Here is an 18,346-nt window from a genome sequence, read left to right as displayed (position 1 = left end):
TCTTCTCCTTTTTAATTAATGGCAATTCCATATTGCCAAGTGCTTAAGCCAAAGTCCTTGGTTCCTCTTTCTCTTACTTCCACATCAAATCGTCAGAAAATGCTATTGACTCTACTTCTCAAAATGTCTTTAAAATTCAACATCTTTTTATTCCATTGCTACTACCTTGTTCCAAGCCACAATTATCTCTCACTTGCACTATCGTCATCACTTACTCTTTGGTCTCTTTGGTCTTACACACTTGTCCCCCTAATGTCTATTCTCAACACAGAAGCCAGAGTGATCCTTTTAAAAGGGGGTTCCTGTCACTCTTCTTCTCAAAACCCTCTACTGCTATGCAATACAATTACACTCAGGGTAAAAGTCAAAATTCTTGCAATGGTCCACAAGGCCCTTAACCCCCACTCTCCACCTCTTTGACTCATCTCCTCCTATTCTCCACCTCTTTCATTCGAGAGGTCCAGCCATACTGATCTCCTATTTTTTTGATCCAACCATGCACGCTCCCACCTCAAAGCCTTTATGCCAGCTGCTCCATCAGCCTAAAAAATACACTTCCCCCATATATCTGCATGGCTCCCAACATCACCTCCTTCAAGTCTTTATTCAAATTTATCTTTTCAGTGAGACCTACCAAAACCACGCTATTCAAAATTGAATCCCTCCCTTCCTCCAGGATTCTCATCCCCTTTATACTGTTCTGCTTTTCTCTATGGCATTTTTCACCTTCAAACATACTATAGAGTTTACTGATTTTTTTTGTGTTTATTATCTGCCTCCCTCCATTAGAATGAAAGCTCCTTGTGCACAGGGGGTTTTGCCTGTTTCATTCACTGCTATAACCCCAGTGCGTAGAAACTACCTGGCACATAGTTGTATTCAACAAGTATCTGTTGAGTGAGAAATCCAATGAGGCTGATACCATTATAACATGAGCACAGAGGGGATAAGAGCCAGATATCACCCCAACAATTTAACCCCAGAAATCTCAAGATTAGGCAATATGTTACTCTATCTCTCAAAAGATTGAAGGCTTTCTTTTGGTGAGTCCATGAGTAAACATATATCAATGTAAGAAAATACAACTCATTTTGGTTATTATGAGAAGACTAGCAATACTGAACCCTCTGATTGTTTAGTTGTTTATAGAAGCTGTTTTGGAGATTAATGAAATAGTCTAAAACAGAGAAAAGACAGATTAAGTTTACCAATCAACTGTTTAAAGTAGTGGGATATTATAGCTCAGCAGCACATCAGAAATCAACGCCACACTTAGAACAGTTGCTCAAAATGGCAATCTTTTATAATCTCCCATGATGTATTTAAGCTGCTTCCCTTCAAACTCATAAAAAAACTATATACCACCTTCAACTGAGGATGGAGAAGAGGTGGGTGCTGAAAGGCCACACTATATTTCATTACTAAAGATATTTTGTGTCTCTTTCTTTTTCAATTTGCTAATTTCAGAGTTTAGCTTTTCTTCTCTCCTCAGTTCTTATTATTTTTCTAGTCTTTAGTTAAATGCTTAATTCCCTTAATTACTATGAAATTCATCTCTCTCCAACCTTTTCTCTGCATAATCCAAATCTACATTATTCAGGTTTTTCTGGTGAGGTTGTGAATGAGGTGAAGGTTGTGTCTGTGGCCAGGGGTATGATGAGCCCACACTGCCCTCTGGCTGCCCACCATGCCCTGATGCACAAAGTGTGCCTAAAGTACTACTCTTCCTGGGGCTTCATATCCCATGCTTTCTTTCTCCAGGGTCCTCCAGGCTTTCCTCTCTTCTAGGAAGAAATGGGAAAACTACTATTGTAATGTGATCATGCCTTCTTCATGGATATGACCATCTCTCCCAAGCATCATACTTGTGTTTTAGAGGTTTTTTGTTTTTTTTTTAAACAGGAACTATTTTAAAATAAATCACTGACTAGTAGTGGTAACTTCGAACTATGGCAGACTTACAGGTGTTTACTTTGAAGTAGGTGAACTACTGGGGACCCTCAAATTATGTACAGGTCCCCTTAAAATCATATAAGAGAAAAGAAACTGAATATAAAGCAAAAAACACAGAGATTGTTGATGACTCCTTGTGCTACCTTAGGCAAAGAGTATGACCTAAATGGACCTTAGTTTCTTGGCTTTCTTGGCTATAAAGTGTGTGTGTGTATGTGTGTGTGTGTGTGTGTGTGTGTGTGTGTGTGTGTGTGTGTGTGTGTGTGTGTGTGTGTGTGTGTGAAGAGTCAGAGAGACAGAGACAAGCGCTGGGGGACTGTTTCTTAAGTTTCTTTTACATCTAAGATTCCTTGAGATGCAAAGTTACTCTCAGATGCTTGTGAAATCCACTAGGTGAAGAGATTTTCCACATAGAATGACACAGAATGTTCATCTACTAAATAATGAATATTTAGGATATACCACTTGTAAGAATATTCAGAGAAAAAATAGATTTATTTTATAAGCCAATCTCCAAGATTAGTGTTAGAACAAATACTAAATTACCTTTACTTTTCACCTAAAAAATAATCTTTTTTGCAGCAACTGGCCCCATAAATCCAAAGATACTGCTGTTAATGATGTATTTAGGTACTTAAAGTTACTCCATAAGTAACATAATAAAGAATAATCTGCCTAGATAGAAAACATCCTTTATCATAATTCTTAGGAATGCAAAGATAAGTGAACTCAAAGTATTTCAAAATACTTATTTAAAAATGTGTTCATAGAAAACCATGTAAGGACTTGCAAGTTAATTTGAGTCTTTGGAGGTATTCTTGGTAATAGGTCCTTAACTGGTTATCTCTGCAATATTGTAAAACACACCTATATATAATGTTTTAATTTGACATAAGTCAAAACTTTTAGGGCACCAACTATCTGAAAGGAACTCTGTGGAACATATAAACATAAATAAGGTATGGTCCTTGTAAAGAGAGCCTACAATTTATCTAGTGTGGGTAGTGACATACATATACAAAACACAAATAACAAAGGAATAAGCTCTAAAAGAATAAATATGTGAGGCTGTAATAGAAAGCCAAAAAAGCATTTCTGTTTCAAATGTGGGATATAATTAACCCCATATCTTATTATCTGTGTGTAAGTTATTAATCATATAAAATTCCTACTACACACAAGTCACTGCTGAAGAGTTCGCCAGAACATTAAAACACATAAAACCAAATTAGGTTAATGAGTTTAATGCTCTGAGACATAATGATTTTGAAATTATATAACAAAAGGTTTAAATTTTTATAAAAATAAGAGCATATTGAAAGACATTCAAAGAAAAATAATCCATGTTACCTCTTAGCTCAAAAATTTTTTTGCATATTTGTGTCTATCCATGTCCATGTGCATATGCAATAAGACTATAATGACATAAGAATGTGCCAAGGGGTATGTGTGACCATTTATCAGATAGATCCTGTACACAGTAATTGCTCTGAATGTTCAGAGAAAAGAAAGATCATTTTGGTCTGATTTGATCTGAGATTTTCATAGAAAACTTGAAGAAAAGTAAAATTTTAATAGAGGAAGAAAATCAACCGCATTCCAAGAGAATGGAGTAGTATAAGCAAAGCCAGGAGGTAGAAAGCTGGGGCATGTAGGGAAGTTGTGGAAAGTAAAACTATTATGGGAAAAATTGTATGACCATAGACTCAGGTTTGTATTCAATAAATGACCTTAAAAGCCACCTAGTACAATAACTCTATGTTAGGGCCAATTATGGAGAATTTGGTCATTATACTGAAGGCAGCAGAAAGTATTCAAAGAGTCTAAGGCAGAAAATGGCATGATCAAAGAAGTGTTTTATTAAATATTACCTCCCTGAAATAGTCAGTATCCACTCTGAACCAGGGAAGACAGGAAGCAGCCAGCCTTGACCCTCTCCGACTGTTGGAGTCCTGCCCAGCCTTCAAAATCAAAGCAAGTACCATTTCTGAATTATGCCTTCTCAGAAACCTCCAGTTATCTCTCCTTCCCATGAACTCCGCTAGCTCTTGGTCTGTGCCTGTATTCTATAAACAGGATTGTGTTATACGCAGGCCTCTAACTACCTTCCAACAAGGTCTGCTGCTTGATGGCCAACGGTGTGTTGCATTAATCAGTATCTCTACCTCTCTCAGCACTGACATTACCTCGCAGTGTTTACAGTAGTTTCTTAAGAAATATTTATGGAATTGTATTTTGATACCAGGGTTATATACAACCAGATTCTTAATGTTTAATCTGCAATAGGAAATTTAAATAATTTGAAGAAGTGTGCCATAGACATGTGCTGCAGCAAGAGTATGGTACATTTAGGAATCCAAAAGTGGCCAGTCTGGCTACAGCACAGAGTTAGGGGGTGGGATAGAGAGGAATAGTAACAATAGAATAGGCTGATGAAGTAAGCAAAAGACAGATTCTACAGGGCCTTGGAAACCACACTAATGAGTTTAGACTTTATTCTGAAAGTAATAAGAATTCCAGAAGGAATGAGAAAGAACATGACAAGGGGCAAGGAGACCATTGTAGCAACCCACCCAAGAGAAGACTAACTTTAGTAGTAACAATGATGATAGGAAGAAATAGAAAAAATTCCAAAAATATTATAGAGGTAGAATCATATGGACCTGTTAAAGATGGAAGGAAACAAAGGTGAGGGGAGCGAGGAGTAAAGAATGACACTCAGGTTTCTGGTTTGAGCAACTGGGAGTTACCACCCACAGAGTGGGAACAATGGAGGAGGCATGAATTATAAAATCAGATGATGAGTTTAATTTGGGAATATTGGGTTGAGGCTTCCCTAGGATATACAAGTAGAGATTCCCAGTATGTAGCTGAATATGGTAACAGTCCAAGAAAAAGTTCTGCAATGGAGATCTAGATTTAGAGGCTTCAGATAAAGCTGGTAACTGAAACCACTGTGGTGGGTAACACTATTGGACAGGGATAGTGTGCAGTGAGTGAGAAAAGAAAAGGGTCTACAGAAGAATACTGATAAAAAGCAGTTCTTAAGCCATGATCAGAGGATAAAGAGCTCCAAAATAAAAAAGAGAAGAAGTGGCTAGAGCAGAAAGAGGAAAGCCAGGAGACAATGGAGAGTTATTTCCGCAAAGGGATAGGATAGGTCTCTTCAACAAGGAGTGGTTAATGATGTCAAACAAAGGACTCAGAATTGTCCACTGAATTAACTGTTCGCTCCTGGCCGAAAGCAGTCTCAGTAGAGTGGTGTGGTAGAAACAAGGCTACGGTGAGCCAAAAAGTAAAAGAGAAGTGAGAAAGAAGAAAGAGGAGTACTGACTCAAAGTCAAACGAAAGAGGGCTCAAACGAATCAAGAAAATGGAGTCCCTCAGAGATGCAGATTCCACGGCAAATGTCAGAGTGTACCTCTCCCTCTACTACTATGTTTAGTTTGTAGAGGAGACTTGAAATTAAAAGAAACGTCAGTTGTGCTATGATGGAGGAGTTACTAGAAAAATGGCAACATACAGACTAAGGCAGTGGAAGGGAAAAGTCTATCCTTTATACTGTAGTGACAGTGCGTTTAAAAAGCTGACTGTATATTCCTGAGCCCTGGGGTTTGTTTAGAAGCAGCTAACAGAGTTACCTCTTTTTTCTCTTCTTGAAGCCACCACTGTAGGTTACCACCAACTTGTCAATAAAGTATAGCCCGCTAAAGGACCCAGAGCAATCAGCTGGATTCACCATATTCTAGAACTGTGCTGTCCAATACAGTCACTGGTAGCCAGAAGTGGCTGTTTAAATTAAATTTTTAATTAATTAAAATTTAATTTTCATTTCTTCTGCTTTACTAGCCACATTTCAGCTACTCAATAGTCACATGTAGCTAGTGGCTACTGTATTGGACAGCATAGGTTATAAAATATTTCCATCATCTCAGAAAGTTCTATTAGACAGCACTGCTCTGGAGTAAAGAATTTCTTTTAGAATGTTCTTTTATATTACCCCAAGAAGATTATAAACAGTTGCTGAGAGTCCCAAGAGTGCAACTTATCACATGTAGGCTTGGCTCCATCCAATCAGATTGAAGCCAAAGGAAGAAGAAAACTACATGATGTCGACTGCCCCTGCAGGATCTTTAGTGAAGTCTCAAGCTAAATATTATGCAAGAAAACCTACAGAACTTGGGGGCCTATAAAAGAAACATGACTCATCTCCTAAGACTCATTTTAAGGATGAAGATAAAGTTCAAAATAACAGATTTGAGAATGAAAAAGTGGAAGTCCACTTATTTTTAAAACAGTGCTCAGTGCTTGAAACATTAGAATTTATAACTTATTTAAATAGATGATACTAATGATGCCCTTGCAAGTTGCTCAAATCATATTTCTACCAGTCCCAGTAGGAAACAAAGCATTTAATTCTTAAATTGGCAAATAAGGATCTTGCTATAATCTAATACCTAAGTTTTAATTCCGCAAGAGAGAGAACATTCTCATGTAAGAATAGGAACTAGATACACCATTACAATGGAATATGATTATATATTAGGGACACATAAAAAAAGAATGTAAAGGTAAAGACCAAGATTGTTTTGGAATTTGGTGCCAAGGTTCACATACACTGCCTTTAGTAAAATGGTAACAGAGACATTCCAGAGGATCAGGAAAGAGATATAATGAATGCTACCACCCTTAGAATTTTCATGGTGCTCACATAACAAGAACTGAAATCTGCACACTATCATTTCAACTGTGAGAAAACAGGTGGGGAGACCTACTCAGCAGATTGAAAAACAGACCTCGGTCTGCTGTTTGTGGCATAGAGATGTTATTCTAACGGTGTGTATCTGGAGCCCATGTTAAATGCAAAAATCTTAGTCACTCAAAAATCTTAGTAACTCAGAAGGCAAACTGTGCCCATGAAAATGGAGAAGAGCACAAGAATTGGAAAGTTCACTCCCCAAGGCATTCAGCTAACAAGCTTGCCTTTCTGTTCAGACAACAGGATTACTGAGAAAGAGAGGAAGTGAATGAAGAATAATTAATTGGAATAGCTCATTTTCTTAAATAACAAAAACTAATTATGTTTTGTTAAGAAAAATAGAATGTTGGGTTTTTTTTTCACCAGGAAAGAATGACAAATTAAAATCCTTAAGTCATGAGGAAAGTTGACATTTCCTTCTGAAATACTAAACTTTTAGGTTCAGAAACTATTACAATTGAAAAATCAAGCCTTCAGAAATTAAATTCCAAAGCAAGTCTACAGCAGCGTTTACTTGGACACATTACACATGGTACATATTTTACGGTCCATGTTTAACAAATAACTGGGAGATGAAAAAAAAGTTTCACATATTCAACATGGCAGAATAAATTCTATAGCAAAAAGAATTTTGAGTTGTTCTGAACACTACTCTGAGACATCACTCTCCATTAATCTAATATTAGCAATTTGTTTTCCTTTCTTTTTGGTAATTTTTAGAACAAAAAGTCATCCCAGTTGAAAAACAAACTACATGTGTCAAATACTCTATACATCACCATCCTATAAATCTGAGGGGTGGTCCTCCTCTTTTGGTAAATCTCTAAAAATCTCATGAAACTAATGCTTATTTTCCTCAACTCTAGACTTTAATTTTCTACCTTCAGAACTTAAAAATACTTACATAATTGTCTTCAAATATGGCTTGACTTTTCTTCCTTGATGGAAACAGCATTCTTGCCAACTTCAAAATTTATAGCTACAACCATATTTTTTTAATTTTTAAAAGCACAAAAAATACCACAACTCCTCAAAGTGATTTTGAAATGAACATTTCTTCATCATCATAATTATCCCATGTCAAATTGAAATGCACTCCAACTCAGCATACAAACAGAAAGAACATTTACCTCTGAGTCTCAGTGCAAAATATTACATTTGGAGATAACATCAGCAACTAAAAAAGTCTTTCAGTGGCAATCATACTCCAGTCATTAAAAACGTCATAAATGAAGTAAAATGGTACGTCTCGTAGAATCAAGTTCCCCTGTGTGTGTGTGTGTGTGTGTGTGTGTGTACATATGGCACTTTCTCACTTTTACAGACTGCACCACAATTTTCAAAGGCACTTTCACATAACTTCATTAATTTGATCTTCCGATAATCCTGAAAAGTATACAAGACGGATTTTTTATTATTCCATTTGACAGAGCAATAAACTGAGATACAGAAAGACTAAGTGGCCAAAACCCAAACCTCATCAATGGCAAACGCTGGAAAAAGAATTCAGACCGTTGACTCCCAGACCAGTCCTTCAAAAGGAAGTTTAGGTGTGCGCTTTAAATTAGATGAGAAATGTGCAAAGTTGCTGGGTTTCTAAAGCAGTTTGAACAATGATTCTTTTTAGTCCCTTAGCATCATAAAGGTTCACAATCTATCTCACTGCTAGAAAAATGGGACTGTCACCTGGATTACAGAAAGACTGTACCAAAAGGCTGTAATGAAGTATTTTCATTTGCAAAATTATATGCCTTTGAAAACCTAGTCAACATAATACTTTAGTTCAACAGTTTCTGAGGTAGAAAATATTAAAATTTACTGGAGAACATAAACTCTGGACCATTTAGCTTTAAAAATAAGTAAAAGGATAATCTAGGGGGAAAATGTTTCAAGCAGAGTATAGCAGTGAAATTTAAATTTAGTGCTGGTTAAAAAACATGTTCAAAACTTGAATCTTTCCAAACTGATTATGATTTTTTTCTATGTTTCCTCCTTGAATCAGGATACCATAATAGGACAGTGCTGCAATATCCTTTTCAGTTTTAAGTTATGGTGTCAAGTTTATATCTGTATCTGCTACATTTTTATAAAAATCGAACTGGCATTTGTAACCAATAAAAGTCAACATGAAAGGCAGTATTCCTGGTTATTTCAAATGACTCAAGGATTTCTTTTTCTTTTAAATTCCTCAAAGAAGCAAGTGAAGTAAATGGAGAATACATCAGTTTAAATTTTTACCTGCATTTGTCTATACTTTTCAATTATTAGGCAAGCTCCTAAAACACAATTTTTTTTCCTTTTCTTTTTCTTTCCCCCATAGCAACTAGATCAGAGCTCGGAACAGGCCACAAAGATTTCACTGACTACACAGAAAACCAGCTAGAACTTCTCAGGTCCACCCTTCCAGGCCTAGGGACAAGAAGACACATCAGAATCTAGGTTTCGTGCCACGGGTGATTTTGCAGAGGGAAATGAGCAGAACAGATGATGAGAGCCATGGGGGCTAGAAGACAGGGGAGCAGGTCTGTGTGAAATGGCTGTGGAGTAAATCCCTATCTAGAAGTTGGAGCAGGCAGTATGGCTAAAAATGACAACTGTCTAAAGGAACATATTAATCACTGAGTTCTAACAATTTTACACATAAGTCACAGACAGAAAACAGTTGAAAAAACTAATATACCAAAACCAAAAACTAGTGTACCACACAATAGTAATAACTGCTGGATGCAAAATGTGTATACACTATTCGTTAGGCTATGCTCAGAATGAGACAATTTTCTGTTGAATAATTGGGTCTTTCCTCTCTAAAACATGCCTATAAATTCCCCAGGCCACTGTTTAGTTTAGATCAAATGATCTAGATATCTGTTTCTTCTAAATCAAAATGTAAAACTAAGTCAGTCTAGTTTTACATTTTCTTGTTTCATTTTTTATTTGTCCCTATTCTTGAATACATAGTAAAATAACAGTACATAGGTCTCTTTACCTTATTTTTTATATAAAATAAACTATATTTTATATACTTTAGGTTGGAACCACTTACATGCCACAGGTATACTTTAGAGTTAGAATCAAAATTCTTTAAAAGCAATAAAAAACTGATTCCACTAAAGGGCAGGAAAAAATGGTAAATTCAGGGTCTTGAAAATGTCACACAATAAATAACCAACCTTGAATACTTAAGCATAATGTTTACCTGACAATATCTGTGAATATAGCAACAGAATATTAGAATATAACAGAACACATGTATGATAGAATAGTAATATATAGACAAGCTTATATAAAGTATATACTTCATAGAAAAGAGACTGTTCATCCAAAAAGATTACATCTAAGTTCACAAAGGACAGTTTTTAAAAAAAAAATAGGCTGCTATAGTCTGATTTAGGGATGGCCAAATAGCTTGTATCCTGTGAATTCTACTTGATACTTCAAATTTATGTGAGAAATTGTTCCCTAACATATTTTAAATGTGCATCTGTTACTGCTTATCTATGGGAGCTCAAATACAAACTGCAGATCATCATCCAAAAACAAGGAGTATCTGAGATACATATGATTTCACATGCTATACAATAAAGAAGCCAACTCTTTTATTCAGAGAACATGGCCCCATGGCCACGAGGCTCAGATCTCCTCAGTAGGTTGACTCAGAGTTAATCATGACACAGAATGCTGGGGTTGTTGTAGAAATTCACATGTGTATTTGAGACAAACCAGCAGGAGGAATGCATGTGACAATCAAGGATTTCACGTACTTTGCGAAGCCAATGAAATCTTCGTGGTTGGTGTTGATGTAGGAGACTTGGATGTCGATCAACAGCAGTACCTATAAGTCCAAGAGAATCACTTCAGTGAAAACCCATCTTAAATATTCTCAAACACTAAATTCGGTAATAGCCTACAATCATTTATCTTTATTTAATTCTAAAAAGGATGCTTCAGTTAGAATGAAAAGTTGCATTAACTTTTTTCATTAGACTCTCATTTTTACTCTAAACTCAGAAACAAAAGATCTATGTGAAAAGTCTGAGTCCCACATGAAGACAACAGCATTATAGTTTATAAGCATGTTCTTAACATGCTTACTTAACACAGAGCCAACTTAACACAGAACCTAGAATTATTCTATTCCTCTAAAACGCATGTGTAATGTTCAAAAGGACACATGTATAAAAATACATGTGGCAAGAAGGCCATGGAGGAGCTGCTTAGAGCTTCCTGCTCCTGTAGACATCATATGTTAGCCACAAAATAGCAATATCATCTCTTGTTTTTCCTCTCCTCTTCTATCTCTTTAAGCTTCCTATAGGCAAGCAGAAGTATCTCATCAACCAACTCAAAAAGGCAATATACAAATAAATAGAAAGCCTCCTTGAGATCAATAGGCTTCACTGAAGGTGAAATCTGAGTGCATCGAAGCATTCGGGGTAACAGTTCATTGGCACAGTCTATATAATGCCCCCCAGGAGGTGCGTCCTCAGGAAAGCCTTCCCTGATCCTCACCCCACACCCTCACCCAAGACCAAGTTGGATCATGCTATTACTCTCATATAGTCTATAAATCATGATAATATTTTTATGTATTATACCCTATACTTTTTCTTTGTGGTGTTTATCACAAATGTAATTAATTATTTATATTATATTTTGTTTGATGTTTTGCTTCCCTGCAAGACTGTAAGCTCCATGGAAGCAGAGATTATATTTATTTTGTTCACCACTTTATCCCCAGAACCTAGCATGATACACACAACAGGTGCCTGAGAAATATTTGTGGCTGTAAATTCTATGACTATCTACCAGTCTTGAAGAATAGTTTATTTTAAAGGGAGAAATTTATTCCCATATAATTAGTACATGGCCAAGTATTATTGTTTCTCACTCATTACCCGATGCTATGGTCTCTGAGGCTTTGCTTTTGTGGCTAATCTCAGTTGGTCATCTGACCAAATCTTGCTGTGAGCCCCAAGGAGCCCTACCGAAAAAAAGAATAAATGAATCACCCCAAACCCATCCCCACTACCAACATAAAGTCAATGCCCAGGCACTAACTGGGTCAACAATATCATACTTGTATGAAAAACTTTCATATCATCAGATAATAGGTTTTTTTCTTCTCTTAATGAAGAAAACTGAAGAGTTAGTTGGAGTCATCACTATTAGATCATCTGTGGCATTGCCACTATTCTCCCTACAATAAATCCAGATTCTATTAAATTTTATACCCCAAATCCATTTGGCTAGGAGTTTGGATCAGTAAACCATAATATTTAAGCACAAATTAGTAGTTGCCACCATAAAGAGCAAAATATCTACATAATTCTCAACACTGCCAAAGGTTGTCGTGAATATCTTGGACGTTCACACACATTAACTTGGACTGCAGTACAGGGGAAAAGTGGAAAAAAAATAACAACTATGGCTGTTCTCATTCATATTCCTGGAAACTGGGAGTCTGTTTTCATCCTAGGAAAAGAGCCAGGTCGCATGTGGGGGATGAAAAGGAAAATAGTACATTTTTTCTCTTTTTTTCACTCTCTCTCACTGCCTTTCTCACCCACAGTTATTGAAAATTTAGTTGAAGAAATGTAAAGCTACCCCTGGTAGCAGTAATCACCCACAAAGCCAACCATTTCAACATGCAATTACATGTATGGAAGCACCTGGAATAACAGCAGGCACACACCGAAGCTCAAAAAACCTTTGTTTTAGAAAAAAGTTCAGACAGATTTATGGTTTTTCATATTTTTAATTCTGAAGAATTTCCCCTACACACAAAGTTTCCAGAGCAGAGGTTGGTAATAATTCCATTTTTTTAAAAAACTGCAAGAATACCTCAAAGCAGTACTGGCACAGATGTCTAAGGAAATGGGTCACTCTCTGACCAGCGACTTCAGAAGTACCATATGGCCTAAAGCAGCACGGAGTTCAGAACTCAAATGTGAAATCTATGCAAACTGACATGTTCACGTTACCAAAACCATGCATGTTTTTACTATGCCACACAGGTCCATATTAGCAGTGGCAGGCACCAGCTTCTTCAGGCAGTTGATTAACTGTCAAACCAGGCCACCTGAGATGGTCACTTAGGAGAGAGATGCTCGCTCCCCACCTTAACTCCCACTTGGGGAGTTAATTAATCACGACATCAGAGGTACAGATGGAAGACAGTCTCCCTTGGAATCAGAAAAGGCAATTCTTTCTCATGTCTACTATGTGTCATAGCTCTTTAGGAATAACAAAAACAACTAAAATTAATGAAGAACTAAGAGCTATATCTGGATAACTTCATTTCATCCTCACAAAATACCTGTGAGTTAACTACCATTATTATTCCACTTTCAGATGAGGAAACTGAAGTGTGAAAGTAATAAGTAACTTGTTCATTTACACAGAAAGCAAATGATACAGCTTGGATTCGAACTAAGGCAGTCTGAACCCAGAGCGCACAATCTTTTTTCTTTTTTTTTTTCAATAATTTTTTTCCTTATTTTTTTGGCTGCATCGGGTCTTAGTGGCAGCACACGGGATCTTCGTTGAGGCATGTGGGATCTTTCATTACGGTGTGTGGAACCCGCGTCCCCTGCATTGGAAGGCGGATTCTTTACCACTGGACCACCAGGAAGTCCCTGGAGCCCACAATCTTAATGACAATGAAAAATTTGAGTGTGTCATTTCAGTAAAACAAAAACTCTGAAACATGAAACATGAAGAAGTTAACTGATTTAGATATGAACACAAAGATAATTAAGATAATAATTGTACAACTTTTTCCTCAATACTGTTTTTACACAGGATCCCTAAGAGTTAAGTAGGATGTATTATCATTTGAACTTCATAGAATAAAGACACAAATTAAAACAGTTATCTTAGTTACTTAAGGTCAGGAGTACAGTTGATAACAGAACTCGTTTTCTTGGTCCAGCAGGAGCCGTGACATTAGGTGTGTCGGGGAACTTCTGGTCTCCGGTTGTATACCTGGACCCAGGCTTGATTTCACTGGCTCATGAGTTAACATTGATTTGTTTATCTCTACTAAGTCACAAAGCCTATTTTCTCCACTTTTGGCTATTGTGACTACTCCAAGAGTGAGAAAGTTGCAAAATAAGTGAAAACTATGAATAATTGTTAGTTAACTTTCAAAACGCGATGATAAAAAGTAGCAGCAATGAATCCCAAAGCTCGAGCAGAGAGCAGCAGGTTGTTACCAGAGTCACTCACAAATATCCCAACCTGCCGGGCCTCCATCCCTCTGTCTCTTCGCTTTCTCCTTCCATGCCCACCCCAACCCTACAGTACCCTCTGACACATGTTGCTTGTGTCTCTCTCCCTGTGGTTTGTCTCTACCTCTCTCTCTCCTATTCTGCCTTCCTCCTTTTCCCCAGTTCTTTCTCTCCTTCTTTCCAATTCACCTAAGAACCAAAAATCTTGGAATTCTAACTTATAGAGGACTTCAGAGATCATACAGACCAACATTTCAACATTGTACATGAGAAAACAACAGTCCCGAGAAGTGATTTGCTCAAGAACATGCTGTTATTCTGTGGTGAGCACATGGCTTGAGTCCAGTGTCCTCTCCATGCTGTCACACTCGCAGCTGTGTCCTGGAACTGGAGAGCACCTGAAAACCTTTGTGTTTCCCATTATAATGTTTTATAAGTAACTAAGAAAACATCCACCTAAATTTAAGAAGCTTTAATTATTTTCATGTAGTCCTTAACTTTTTTCAGTGAATTATCCTCACTTGAAAATAATCGTTCATTCGTAGTTAGCCAAGATTCGAAGACAATTTCAAAGCCACTCCTTACAAACCATGTGTATTTACAAAATAGTTAGAAATGCTTAAAAGAGCTGTTCTTAAATGTTTTTATTTTTTTAGTCATAGGTTCCATGGATAAGCTGATGAATAGCTTTATCCATTCTCCTCAAGAAAAAAAAATAAAAACACTAAACATTTTGCAAAACATTTCAGCAATTTATGAATATCCTGGTGCCCATCTGTGGGTCCTATCTTAAAGAAAAACTGTGATATGTTTCCAGATTAGTGGTTTTCAAAGTGAGGTGTGTACATGCTAAGGGTACACATGATGATTCATGAAGTGTTGAAAAAAATAATGGAACTCCTATTACTGCTTTTTAAATGTTATCCTTCTAAGGTCTTTATATATGTTTATATTTTTAACATACACAAGATGTTAGTATAGCAACACATGTATAAAATTCAGAAATAAGTAAAAATAAACATATGTGGTGGTGTTCTCAGCTCTTTTTTTTCCATTCAGGGATACGCCGACTGTTGGAGACCAAACAACCCTGGAGAAATCTTCCACTTCCCACAAGGACCCTGCCCACCAGGGAAGGCCTCTCCTCACCTGGTCCTTTGTCTTCCCTTCTCGCTCACGAATGTGGTTAGCAACAATCCTTTCCGTTTCCTCGCAGAGTCTGGGGAAGTTTGCCAGCTGTCAAGAAAAACAGATCTGAGTGTTAATACTCAAATATTTATACTGCCAAAAAAGAAACAAAAGTAAGTTATGTTGTATTCCAGAAGACATGCATTACCATTCTGGAAGCAGAAATGAAATATCCTAAAGAAGAATGGCAGAGTGACAGAAAAGACTGCACAAACTACAATCAGAAGTTACTACATTATCTGAGAAGAAACACTTCAAAACCAGGAGAGAAATTCCCTGCAAAGAAAACAGAAACCCAGATACCATCTAGCTCTATGCTGTACGGAGTTAGCACTTAATAAAGTTCAAAGATGAAGAAGACAGAAATGAGGATGAAAAGGAGGATAATGACTAACATTTATAGAGCGCTTACCATGTTCCAGGTTGTGTGCTAAGCATCACATGAATTACCTCATTCGAAATTCACAATAATCATAAAAGACAGATCCGATTATTAACCCCATTTTACAGAGGAGGAAAGCAAAGCGCAGAGAATTTAAGTAACTTGCCCCAGACTACACAGTTCAAAATCGGTGGGTCCAGGATTCCTACCCAAGCCCTCAGACTCCAGAGTTCATGGTCTTGTCCATCACTCTTTGAGGATGATTCACATTCCATGAACCACAGAGATCATTTTTTAAAATTCTACCCTAACAGATGTATTTTATATACATATTTTTGGCAAAACTGCAGAAATTAATGCATGTCAATCACTTATCCCATCTCAATTATGCAGGTAATTGTCCAAAATTTAGTTTGCAAAAATGAATGGATTATAGTTGTTTTCAGTGTAAGGAAGAAAAAGAAAAGGATGCTATCAATACAAGGATGTTCAAGGAAGCCTAACCTAAAAACGGGGCTTAGTCAGGTAAAGTTGTGTGGAACGGTAGTGGGGAGAATGGAGCTTGCCAAGCACAGGAACATGTGTGAAGGCACCGGAGGACAGCGACAATGAGTGGTCAAAGAAGTCAAGGAAGGTCAGTGCAGAGAGCAAGGGGATGGTCTCTAGACAAAGCTAGAATGGTAAACAGGGGCTTGATCCTTGTAGACCTGTTAGGAATTTTGGCTTCTGAAGCAATTCAGACAGAAAATAATGGGACTTGGACTGGGACGGCAGCAATAGAAATGGAAAAAAGTGGGCAAATTCATGGTTTATGACAGGCAAAGATTAATTCCATTTATTATAAAAAGCACTTGCAAATTAATAAGATTAACACTAATATCTCACATAAAAACAGGCAAAAAACATGATTTAATTTAAAAAGCAATTTAATGGTCAATAAGAGATATTAAACTGCACAGAGTAATGCAAAGAAAGATAATAACTACTATGTTGTCAAGTTACTATAATCATTTTTATAAGACTTAATGCAGGTGAAGGTATACTGAGACTAGCACAGTTTAAACTTGCTGAAGGGATGTCTATGAGAATAATCTTTCTGTTAAGCAATTTGGCAATATGTTTCAAAAATTTTAAAGACACACACACACACGTCAGTCTTACTTCATGGAATTCTGAGCTAAAATAATAAGGAAATTCATCACAGTGTTACTTGTAATAGCAACAATAAGACAAATAGACATAACTCTATAAGCAACCTAAGTATCCAATGATGTTAAATAAATTAAGGTAGGTCCACTAATGGAATGTAATAAGCCATTCCAAATAATAGCTAATATTTGATATAATACTATCTAATTTATAAATAATATCTAATAACATGCTAAAGTGTCTATAATATGACACTAGGTGAAGAAAATCAGGCTACTAAATATAAAATGTGATTACACACAAGCATACACACACATTCATAGTCACAGGCCACCATATACACTTGATATCCTCTGAGGATATAGCTAAACACCTTAAAAACTCCAAAATTCTTGAGTAATACTGTAGCACATAATATTTCCCCTAACTTGTATGCTGGGCCTCCCTGAGATGTGATTGCTCCATAGTCATTGGAGTCACCGTGCGCACCTACTTTATAGCATGCATGAGGCACATCAGTGTCTTAGCAAGACAACAAACTGCACTACTTCATGGAACCGTTGTGATTACAAATCACATATAAATGTTAAATCACCTAATGCTTTAAGTCTGCTGTCTGTGCACAGAAAAGAATCTGCACAAATACTACAAAATGTTAATAGCAACAACCTCTTTGAATGATGGGCTTATCATAATTTTAATTTTTTTCTATATACATGTCTGCATTTTCCAAATTTTTCCACTACGAACATACTTTTTTTAAAAAATTAATTTATTTTTGGCTACATTGGGTCTTCGTTGCTGCACGCGGGCTTTCTCTAGTTGTGGCGAGAGGGGGCTACTCTTCGTTGTGGTACACAGGCTTCTCATTGCAGTGACTTCTCTTGTTGCAGAGCACGGGCTCTAGGCGCTCGGGCTTCAGTAGTTGTGGCACACGGGCTCAGTACTTGTGGCTCGCGGGCTCTAGAGCGCAGGCTCCGTAGTTGTGCCGCACAGGTTTAGTTGCTCTACGGCATGTGGGATCCTCCCGGACCAGGGCTCGAACCCGTGTCCCCTGCATTGGCAGGCGGATTCTTAACCACTGTGCCACCAGGGAAGTCCTAGAGTACTTTTATAACAACATCATTAGAGCATAGAAACCTGGCTGCCTTGGTCACCTCAAAATTCACAGCCCAGTGTCTGTTCATGAGATCACCAAACCATCACCCCCTTACTGAGACTCCTAGCTGAATGCTGAGATCTGTGCTCATTTAGGGGCTTACTTCATGAATAACTTCAAGACACAAATGAAGCTTCCATTTTGAGTTTTGGAAACATTCTTCGGGGACAGTTCTATCATTCCGGAAGCCGTTTTATACACTGAGAATACTGCAAGTTATTTTTTGTAAGGCCTATAAAAAGTTTCTAAGTATGGAAGGGATAGCCGATGAATACTTGTCCTTCTTCTTGACTAATGCAAACCTAGGTGGCACATCCGGCACAAACCACTAGCCTGCACTAGGTGACCAGAGCAATTGCTCCTCTTCTGCACTCAGAGAGTACCCCAAGCTATCATTGTATACTTGCTTTTGATGATAGCCACACTAACATAGAACCACACTCCTGCAGAGAAGTGACTACACAAGCAACAGAGGTCTACTAAATAGGATGGGAATGCCAATAGCATTTAGAGAATGGATTATAGCA

At 37.2% G+C, this 18,346-nt stretch overlaps 1 protein-coding gene across 1 annotated transcript in view; it reads right to left on the bottom strand.

Moving 5' to 3' along the window:
- LOC102977482 (dynamin-3) overlaps positions 1-18,346 on the bottom strand; it is a 306,536-nt gene that overhangs the window by 39,187 nt on the left and 249,003 nt on the right. Inside the window, exons 11-12 of the mRNA XM_055083872.1 lie at positions 15,091-15,177; positions 10,474-10,544 (exon numbers count right to left, since the gene is read on the bottom strand). Coding sequence (XP_054939847.1) covers positions 10,474-10,544; positions 15,091-15,177 — 158 coding nt within the window. The remainder of the gene's footprint in view (positions 1-10,473; positions 10,545-15,090; positions 15,178-18,346) is intronic.

Source organism: Physeter macrocephalus, chromosome 4 (assembly GCF_002837175.3).
Source record: "Physeter macrocephalus isolate SW-GA chromosome 4, ASM283717v5, whole genome shotgun sequence".
Lineage (NCBI taxonomy): Eukaryota > Metazoa > Chordata > Mammalia > Artiodactyla > Physeteridae > Physeter > Physeter macrocephalus.
This window is presented reverse-complemented; position numbering and strand designations above follow the sequence as displayed.